Genomic DNA, 11,205 nt, shown 5'->3' on the forward strand with positions numbered 1-11,205 from the left:
GATTTGAACCCAGGTACTCCTGACTCCAAGGCCAGTGCTTTATCCACTAGGCCATCTAGCCGCCCCAGGTTCTGTCTCTCAAAAGTTTAGTTAGAGTCCTTAACTTATGAGTTTTATCAGAGAGTGCCTAAGACTGGATCCCTTCTTGTTGCCATCTTGGCTCCGCCCCCTACCTGTCTTCTTTTGAATATTGAATAGCTTTCTACCCAATCCTCAACCTCTTGATAGGAACCAAAACTGACCTATAAGTATTTTTTCCTTGGAATACTGAAATAAAGACAAAATGAATCCAAGAATATAAGAAAAGGGACCTGATTCTTTTAGGTAGCCAGGCTCCTTAAGGAGTGAATTCTGTTTAAATGCATACAAGGGGACCTGGGGTGCCCAAGATGGAAAGTGAGAAAGTCCTCTCAAATTCTTCTCCAAACCAAAAAATAAAGAAGAAAGAAGTTAAGGGCGGGAGTTTGAGTAAAATTCTGGAAAAGCATAAACGACAGATCTCTGGAGAAAATTGAAAAGGTATAGAAAAGAAATATACCTTTTTTTCAGTACTATGTGGCACCTAATATAAAATTTGGTCATATATAAGGATATAAAAACCTCACAATCAAATGAAGAAAAGTAGAAATAGTAAATGCATCGTCTTCAGATCACAATGCATTGAAAATTACGTTCAATAATGGACAATGGGGTGGCACAGTGGATAGAGCACCAGCCCCAGATTCAAGAGGAGTTCAAATTCAGCCTTAAACACTTAATAATTAACTGGTTGTGAGACCTTGGGCAAGTTACTTAACCCCATTGCTGTACAAAAAATAAAAAAACAATAACGAACAATGGAAAGAGATTAAAAATTAATTGAAAATTAAATAAGCTGATCCTTAAAAACAAGACCTTTAAAAAAAAACAAAGGACAAATCATAGAAACAATTTTTAATTTTTTTAAAGAAACTGAAAACAATGAGGCAACATACCAAAATTAATGGGCTACAGCTAAAGCAGCACTTAAGAGGAAAATTTCTCTCTCTAATTGCTTATAACAATAAAATAGTGAAAAAGCACATCTTTGAATTGGACTTGCAACTAAAAAGCTAGAAAAGATCAAATTAAAAATTCCCAAATTGGAAATCTTGAAAATCAAAGGAGAGATTAGTAAAATTGAAAGTAAGAAAACCATTGAACTATAAAACTAGAAGCTGATTTTATGAAGAAACCAATAAAATAGACAACTCATGGTTAATTTGATTAAAAAAGAAGAAAGCCAATTTACTAGTATCAAAAATGAAAAAGAAATTATGATGATTGTTAGGAGCTATTTTATCCATAAATTCATCAATCTAAATGAAATGACTTATTTGCACAAAAATATTTTAACATTTAAAATACTTAAACAACCCAATCTCAGAAAAATAAATTGAACAAGACAATAATGAACTTTCTAACAAAAAATCTCCATGACCAGATGGATTCACAAGCAAATTCTGCCAAACATTTAAACAATTAATCCCAACACTATATAAATTATTTAGAAAACAAGGCAAAGAAGGAGTCCTATCAAATTCCTTTTTCAACACAAATATGTTGCTGATATGCAAATCAGGAAGAACTAAAGCAGAGAAAGAAAATTATAGATCAATTTCTCTAATATTGACAAAAAATTTTAAATTAAAATAAAGATAAAATAAAAAGAAATATCAACAGTATATAACAAGGATCAAACTGTATGACAAGGTGGGATTTAAAGCAGGAACACAGGGATGATTCAGTATTAGGAAAACTATCATCATTATTGACCATTATCAGCAACAAAATCAACAAAAACCATTTGAAAAAATATAGCATCCATTCCTATTAAAAAATACTAGAGAGGGGGCAGCTAGGTGGTACAGTGGATAGAGCACCAGCCCTGGAGTCAGGAGTACCTGAGTTCAAATCCAGCTTCAGACACTTAATAATTACCTAGCTGTGTGGCCTTGGGCAAGCCACCTAATCCCATTGCTCTGCAAAAACCTAAAACAACAACAACAACAACAACAAAACACTAGAAAGTATAAGAATAAATCAAGTTTACCTAAAAATGGTTAAGTAATAATTACCTAAAACCATCAGCAAGTATTATCTTTAATGGGGATAAGCTAGAAACCTTCCCAATATAATCAAGGATGAAGCATTTATCAACTCTATTATTTAATATTGTACTAGAAATGTTAGCTATAGCAAAAAGAGAAGAAAAAGAAATCGAAGGAATTAGAATAAGCCATGAGGAAACAAAACTATCACTCTGTAGATATGATATTACACTTAAAAAATTTTAGGGAACTACTTGAAATTATTAACAATTGTAGTAAATTGCAGGATACAAAATAAATCTACAAAAATATCCAGCATTTCTATATATTACAAAGTCTAGTAGAGTAAGGGATAGAAAAAAAAAATTCTATTTAAATTAACTCCAGTCAATATAAATGACTTGGAAGTCTACCTGACAAACCCAGGAACTTCAAAATGCTTTTCACACAAATAAAGTTAGATCTAATTAACTGGAAAAATATCTCCTTCTCATGGGTAGACCAAGTCAATAATAAAAATCACAATTTTACTTAAATTAATTTATCTATTCAGTTCCATACCAATCTAAAATATTTTATAAAGCTAGAAAAAATAATAACATAATTCATTTAGAACAACAAAAGTCCAAGGAATCAATTTTTAAAATGTAAAAGAGGTGGTTCTAAGTATACCAAATCTTAAACTGTATTATAAAGTAGACATTATGAAAGCAATGTGGTACTGGCTAAGAAATAGAATGATGGATCAGTAGAATAGATTAAGTGCAAATTGATGATGATGTTAGTCCTTTGTTCTTAAAGACCACCAAGATATCAAGGAAATGATCTCAAGATAAGCAAGTGATTTGGATTTGAGTGAGGCGGGAGGTACTGTGGTAAATCACCCAGTTTCACTTTCTCCTCTAGAGCCATCTGGATCCAGTGGCCAGATATGGATCAGAATGACTGGAGATGGTTCTAGATGCAAGGCAATCAGGGTTAAGTGACTTGCCCAAGATCATACACTAGTAAGTGTCAAATGTCTGAGGCTGGATTTGAATTCAAGTTTTCCTGACTCTAGAGCTAGTGTCCTAGCTATTGAACTATCTAAGTGCACCTTACAAATAACATTATAGTAAATGACTATAGTAATCTAAGTATATGATAAATCAAATATCCAAGCTTTTGGAACAAAAATTTATTATTTGACAAAAACTGCTGGGAAAACTAGAAAACAGTATGTCAGAAATTAGGTATAGACCAACATCTTACAATGTATACCAAAATGAAGTCAAAATGGGTACATGATTTACACATATAATGGGTGATACCATAAACAAGTTAGGGGAGCATGGAATAGTTAAGAAGATAGGAAAACATTACAAAATATAAAATAAATAATTTTGATTATATAAAATTAAAAATATTTTCAGAAAACAAAAATAACACAACCAAAATTATAAGGAAAGCAGAAAACTGGGAAAATGTTTTATAACAAGTATCTCTGATAAAGGCCTTATATTGAGAGAATTAAGTCTAATTTACAAAAATACAAATTATTCCCTAATTGATAAATGGTCACCAAATTGCACAGTGTTTTCCAACAAAGAAATCAGTTATCTATAATCATATTTAAAAATGCTCTAAATCACTATTGATCAGAGAAATGCAAATTAAAATGGCTCTGAGGTACCACCTCATACTTATCAATAGGGTTAATATGACAAAAAAAGGAAAATTTTGAATGTTGGAGGGAATGTGGGAAAACTGGGCCACAAAGGCACTTCTGGTGGAGTTGTGAACTGATCTAACCATTCTGGAGAGCAATTTGGAACTATGTCCAAAGGGCTACAAAATTTAAATATCCTTTGATCCAGCAATATCACTGTTAGGGTTTATATCTTAAAGACATTATAAAAGGGAAAAGGACCTATTTGCATAAAGATATTTTAACAGCTCCTTTTGTGGTGGACACCCATCAATTGGGGAATTAAATTGTAGTATATGATTTTAATGAAATATTATTGTGCTATAAGAAATGATAAACAGGATGGTTTCAGAAAAACCTGGAAAGACCTACATGAACTGATGTATAGTGATATGAAAAGAAGCAGAAGAACATTGTACATAGTAAAAATATTGTTCAATGAAGAATTGTGAATGCTTTAGGTATTCTCAGCAATATAATGATTCAAGACAATCCCCAAAGAACTAATGATGAAACATATTATCCGCCTCCAAAGAAAGAACTGATATAGATTGGATTATAATCTGAAGAATGCTACTTTTTTTTACATTTTTTTCTTTTGAATCTTCTTGTACAAAATGACTAATATGGAAATATTTTACATAATTGCACATGAATAACTTATAACTGATTAATTAACATCTCAGGGATGGGGAATGAGAGGGAAGGAGGGGAGGATATAATTTAGAACTCAAAACTTTAACCAAAAATGTTTTTTTTAATTGAAAAAAATGCACACAAGGGTCCAGAGTTGAGAGGGCCAGAGATTTGGTGCTTCAACTTCTCTGAGTTCCAAGTCACAGTTGTTTTATTATTTGACTTGCCAGATTAGAGAAAAAACTTCCTATGACTAAACTGTTAAGATTACAGATTTTTTTGCTAAATATTGGATATTGGGGTGATATTACATTCCAGGCAGGGGATAGCTTATTTAGCTTACCTTTCAGTTTAGATATTTAGCCCACCTTTCAGTTTAGATGAGAAGTTAAATTTTATATAGGCTATTTGTAAACTAGGATAATGGTTTGGAATGATTGACATACTTTTCACTTTGTGCCTCTCCCTCTCGGCTCATACTCCTATGGAGAGGTTATGAGTCAACAGAGTAATTTTTGATTATAATAACACCCATTTTTTCTTGTGTCCTTTCAGTCATGTACAAGTATTTGGGACCATATCTGTGATTTTCTTGGCAAAGAAACTGGAGTGGTTTGCCATTTCCTTCTCTATTTTGCAAGTAAAGAAACCAAGGCAAACAGTAAAGTGACTTGTCCAGGTTCACATACCTAGTAAGTCAAGGTTTTAACATTTAGTGAAGTGTGTAGATTGCCAGGTCTGTAATCAGGAAGACTCTCCTGAATCATTACAACGTTAGCAGATCTTTTAAATCCAATTTCCAGTAATCCAGGAGAAACACATGAATTTTATTATTGTTTTACAGATGACATGAAATCCTTGAAGATTGATTCTAATATTTTAGCAAATGTCAGGGTCAAGAGCAAAGAAAATTAGAACAAAAACTCTGTGTGCCTTTGATCCTATCACCTTTGATCTAATGAGCCTATCTTTTTCTAATCTTCCACCTATATCTTCCCCATAGCCTTTAGACATCCCCCACAATTCCACTCCATCCTTAAAAAATCTAGAGAAGCTTACCATCCCCTGAAGTATTCTCATTCCTCTTTGTTAGTCAAACTCTTAAGCAAACTTGTCTATTCTTCCATACACTCCTCCACTCTGTAATCTGGTTTCTAGACTTTTATTTAGAAATTTTCTCTAACTACTATGGATCTCTTAATTGCCACATTTACTGAGTTTTTTTTTTTCAATCCTCATCCTTTCTGCAAATACTCTTAAGGTTCTGCCTTCAGCACCTGATCCACCTTCTCTCCCCCAATTCCTACCCTTATACACACACACACACACACACACACACACACACACACACACACACACATGAATGCTCTGAACTTTCAGCATATTACTTCCTCTTGGTTCTAGTCCTACCTTTGACTTTTCCCCTTTGCTGGTTCATGATCCAAATCATGTCCTCTAACTGTGGATGTTCCCCAAGACTCTGTCCTAATCCCTCCAGTCTTCTCATTCTTACACTCGTCTCTCTCTTGGTGAATGCCATCAGCTCCTTGATGATTTACTCATATCTTTATATCTAGCCCCAGTCTCTCCTTTTGCACATGCAATTACTAGATGTCCTGGAGACCTTTCAAATTCAACATGTCCAAAACAGAACTCATTATCTTCTCCCACTAACCACCCTTGTTTCTTTCAAAGGTACCAGTATTCATTTTTATTCAAGTTTGTAATCTTATCACTCTCCCTTACCCCACATATTCCATTGTTAATTTTTGCCATTTTTTCCAGTTGCAATCTCTCAAGTCTGATCCCTTCTTTCTATTCACAACACAATTACCACTTTAGTTCCAAACCTTCATCTTCCTTTTGCCTAAATTATTTTAATAGTCTCCTAATTGGTCTTTCTGCTTCTGGTCTCTCACCCCTTCAATTGTCCCAACACTGCTATCAAAGGGAGTTTCATTAAATAGAAATTCCACAACAATTCCCTATTCAATCAACTCTTATGGCTTTATACAGCCTCTATAATAAAATGTCAACTCCTCTGTTAAGTATTTTAAAGCCTGTTTGCTTCTTTTCCATAACCTATCTTGTATATTAGATAGTCTTCCCACTCTTTGTAATCCAACCTCTCTCTTCCTCTCAGATGATACTCCATCTCCTAGCTCCAGTTTTTTGTACTGGCAGGACTTGGAATACTTTCTTTCTCTCCCTCCTCACTTCCACCCCAATCCCTTTCTTCTCTTCCTTCAAAACAATGCCCAAGCAATTGCTTTCTATTTGGAACTGTTCATGCTCATCCAAGTTCCCCCTTTCATTACCCTGTATTTATTCTCTCTCTGTCTATACTTTGCATTTTTTGTATTCATCTGTCTATCCCTGTTTTGAATTTTTAGATCCATCAATCTCTGTCTGCCTGTATCCTTGTTATATACATAAATATATATATATATTTATATACATATATAATTTTCATAGAAAGAGATTATTTTATTTCTTGTGACCCCAGCATCTAGCACCATATCTGGCTTATAATAAGTGTTTAATTAATATTTGTTATTTGACTAATGGTTTGATAAAATCTTTGAGAGTTGCTGTGGTCAAAAAGGGCATTGTATTAGATACAGAAGTAAAATTTAAAAAAAGTTAAAAGTCTCATTCTCAGACTGATTTTAAGTATTTTTTTTTGAAGTAAGTATTTTTGTTTAATTTCAAAATCTCAAAATAGCATTAGATCTTGGCCTTGTTTAAAAAAAGTTTAGTTAAACACTAAGCTAGCTAAATAACTATCTTGAAAGGTTTAAACATAATTAATATAGAAAATGCTTTCCCTCTAAACTCAATCTTACATACATGTAAGAGGAAAGGGGGAAAAGTAGACAATTTCTTCAGCAGCATATATGGCTAAATCCATCAACCACCTTAAACTAGAAATGGTCATTAAGGACCCCATTAAAAAGAATCTGGCAAATTTCAAAAAAGTTTTCCACTTCATAAAATACATCAATTAAAGGGTTACATCAAGTAAATATAGTTTTCATACACTTTCATTTTTTTTTTTTAGGTCTTTGCAAAGCAAACGGGGTTAAGTGGCTTGCCCAAGGACACACAGCTAGGTAATTATTAAGTGTCTGAGACAGGATTTGAACCCAGGTACTCCTGACTCCAGGGCCGGTGCTTTATCCACTGCCACCTAACCACCCCATCACTTTCATTTTTTCTTAACCAAAAAAACTAGAGGCAAACACCTCTCTTCAGTGGATTTTCAGTATTTTTAAAGCACCTACTTAAACAATGTTAAGTTAGCAAAGCAAACACTCTTTTAGACTGGGCCTTTGACATGATAATTATATAAACAGGAACTTCTCTCTTGGAACAAACTCTGAGAAGCAGGTGCTGTCCTCCTTTACAGTATAGGAACAAACAGTTCCATTTCCTCTACCCTAACTCATGCTGTGGGCACAACAGAGGGTAGAAACTAACTGAATTTTCCATTTAAGAGTGACCAGTAAAAGAAAAATCAAATTGCTTGTGCATTGCTTACTGTGTATTGTAGATTATTTTGCTTATGAAGGTGATGGATAAAAGGAGACCACCCTTATTGCAGCAAGATTATTGTGAGCATTGCACTGAGAAGAGAATGATGAGGAAAAACAGCATGGCATGACCATTATGATGTCTATAATGTCCATAGATCTCTTCTCTATCTGAGTGGTTTAAAAGGTACTGAGAAGAAGGGGAGGGTATTTCATGGTATTAAATCAGAACATTGGAGTTCAATGCCCACCTCAGTCACATATTCCCTGTGTATATAGCCTTGGACAAATTATTTCACATCTTTGGACCTCAGTTTCTTGATCTGTAAAATGAAAGAAAATGAGCTAGCTGGTCTCTAAGATCTCCCCAAGGCTCATACTATGATTCTATAATTAGATTCAGTTCATTGCTACTTATCTGAATTTTATTCAGTGATTTTGTTCCTGTTCCTCATTCCTGAAGAAGACTGAACTACACCAACAAAGATGGTAGAGGGCTCCTGGTACCCTTGTCATGCTGGTTTTTTGGAGCTGATACTAAGACTGAGTCAAATCTATAGGGCTCAGGTATCAGTCTTTTCCCATTTTTTAGCAAAAGTGGGAGAACATTTCAGCCTAAAGTGGCTCAACTCTGAGATTTTGCCCTGAACATTTTCAAGAGCCTAGATAGTCTCTATCATTGGGGCAGGGGGATGAAGTGATGTTCTTTAAGGAAGTCTATGTCTGACTGGAAGAGGGAAAATCCATTATGAGATGACTATTAACAATATGAGACAAAGTTCTGAAATATTTCTAAGAACTCTCACATAGCGCAGGACACTGAAGTTTTTATGGGCAATATACAATAGGGGCAGCTAGATGATACCGTAGATGGAGCACTGAGTCTGAAGTCAGGAAGATCTGAATTCAAATGTGGCCTCAAACATTTAATAAATGTATACCTCTGCACAAGTCACTTCATTCTTATTTACCACAGTTTCTCATCTGTAAAAAGGGGAATACATTCAAAAAGAAATGGCAAACTACTCTAGTATCTTTGACAAGGAAATCCCATGTAGAGTCAGACATGATTGAATCACAATAGAGAAAGAGGTCCTTTTTTGGAATATATAATTAAGTTGGGCACAGTGGATAGAGTCCTGGAGTCAGGATCAAATTCAGTCTCAGACATTTACTAACTGTATGACCCTGAACAAATCACTTTACCATGTTTGTCTTAGCTCCTTATCTATAAAGTAATTTGGAGATGGAAATGCAAATCACTCAAATTATCTCTCCAAGAAAACCTCAAATGGGGTCACACAGAGATATATATGACTGGAAAATAATTAAATTAAATTGAAAGGAAAACTATCAGGAGATATTGAAATTCTGGAGCATTAATAGACAGAAAAATACATAAGCAATGTAATAGTTTTTTGGCTTTTTTTTCAACTGCATGCAAATGAAATTTTCAACAATCATTTTTTGGGTAAGATTTTGAGTTCTATATTGCTATAGTTTTTAAGTGCTGAAAGGAAGAACAGTTGCTGTTACTGTTGCTTACAGTGCCACCAGAAGGATCAGAAAACTGAGTCCACACAGGAGAAAACTGAGGCCCAAGTGAGCTTAAGGGACTTGCCCATAGTTACATGTCAGTCAGCAAGAAAATGTCAGTACAATAGGAAGAGTAGTATGTTCAGAGTTTCAGGATTGGCTTTGCCACTTATTCTCTGTGACTCCTGGCAAATCATTTAACCTCCTGGTCCTCAGTTTCCTCTTATGCAATATGAAAGTATTATATTAGACAACCTCCCATTAAGTTCCCGTTTCAGTTTTATATCTGTTAATAACAAGGCAACAAGGTCCCTGGGTCCTTGTACACTCACCAGGGACCAGTGTTAGGAATAGTGCAATAATATGTGGGGAAGGGTAGAGGTAAGGAACAAGGGATTTACTGTCAAGCACTTTTACAGATTTACAAATTTTATCTTCAAAGGGTTGCTAATGGTACCCTCATTTTACAGATGAGGAAACTAAGGCAGAGTTTGAGTGACTTGCCTAGTGCTCGAACAGCTAGTGAGTATCTGAGGATGAATTTGAACTCAGATGTTTCTGACTCCCAGATTCAGAATCCCCTTGGCCACTTAATAATAACTTCAGTCTAGCAATGCTCCTCTTGATGGCTTCAGCTGAGCTCCGTCTCCCATCTTCCTTTCCTCAGAGGAGGGTATTACCAACCAATGGAATGCCAGGAAACTTTTCCTGGGAATAGCCTGTTTGACATTAGCATGCTTGCTGAAAATCCAACTGTAGCAGCATGCTCAGCCTTGATTTCTTTCTCAGGTCCCCCTGAAAAAACTGCCCTTAACTGGTCTGACTACCTTATTTGTTATTTGTTATTGCATCATGAAACTATTCTTTAAAATTCCAGCACAATCATCACAATCTGAAAAAAACATCATCACAAAATGAGATGGACATAAAAGGAACAGAAGGGGAAAATAATCCTGAACTTTTCTAATAATCCTGCTGACGCAGGCACACGCACACACACACACATACAAAACCACCTTCCCCCAACACACCATCTTCTCCCCCCAAAGAGGCAGCCCAGCTGTGATGTAGGTAGTCGGGGTCAGTTTCATCTGGAGGAAGCTGCTAGAACAGGAATTGGTATTTAGAGTTTTACTCCTCTCCTACCTCATCCACCCCATCCCTGGGGTCCTTGCTAACTTACCAAGAAGATGACACTGAGCAGTAGAAGCACCGTCTTGGAGGTCATCATCCCACAGTCCATGGCGGCCATGGGCCCCAGGGCCAGCATCAAGGTCGGTGATGTGGCTGCCTGCCTGGCAGAGAAAGTCTGGGTCGGGTTACTGGGCTCCCACTCTTCTCAGTTTCTTGGCTGAATTTGAGCTTCACTCAATCACATGATTTATGTATCATCCTACCCAGTCACATGTTTCCTAATGCACAGAATAAAACAAAACAATCACTGTCCAGATCAGAACACAGCTCACTTTCTCATCTTTGTTGCCATTTTACTCTAAAACAGAGGGCTCTGAATGAAGTCGAGAAACTCCCTCTGGGCATGCCACTAAGTAACCTCAGTCTGTTCTGTGCAAATTCAGTCAGCCCTAAATAAGAAGAGAGTTCATTTACCTTTAATAATTACTTGATTAAAAAAAATCAGCACCTTTCACATATTTCCAAAATGTATCAAATTAATTAAGGCTTGTAACTGAAAAATTTTTATTTAAAAACTTCCCTGAACTCTCCTTCATATATTTTCAAGAAT

At 35.3% G+C, this 11,205-nt stretch overlaps 1 protein-coding gene across 1 annotated transcript in view; it reads right to left on the reverse strand.

The window, feature by feature from the left end:
- The window catches only part of LOC141503380 (tetraspanin-36-like), a 54,684-nt gene extending 43,754 nt beyond the window's left edge, over positions 1 to 10,930 (reverse strand). Inside the window, exon 1 of the mRNA XM_074208615.1 lies at positions 10,645 to 10,930. Within this exon, the coding sequence (XP_074064716.1) occupies positions 10,645 to 10,731 (87 nt within the window). The 5' untranslated portion in view covers positions 10,732 to 10,930. The remainder of the gene's footprint in view (positions 1 to 10,644) is intronic.
- Between the last annotated feature and the right edge of the window lie 275 nt (positions 10,931 to 11,205).

This window comes from Macrotis lagotis, chromosome X, assembly GCF_037893015.1.
Source record: "Macrotis lagotis isolate mMagLag1 chromosome X, bilby.v1.9.chrom.fasta, whole genome shotgun sequence".
NCBI lineage: Eukaryota > Metazoa > Chordata > Mammalia > Peramelemorphia > Peramelidae > Macrotis > Macrotis lagotis.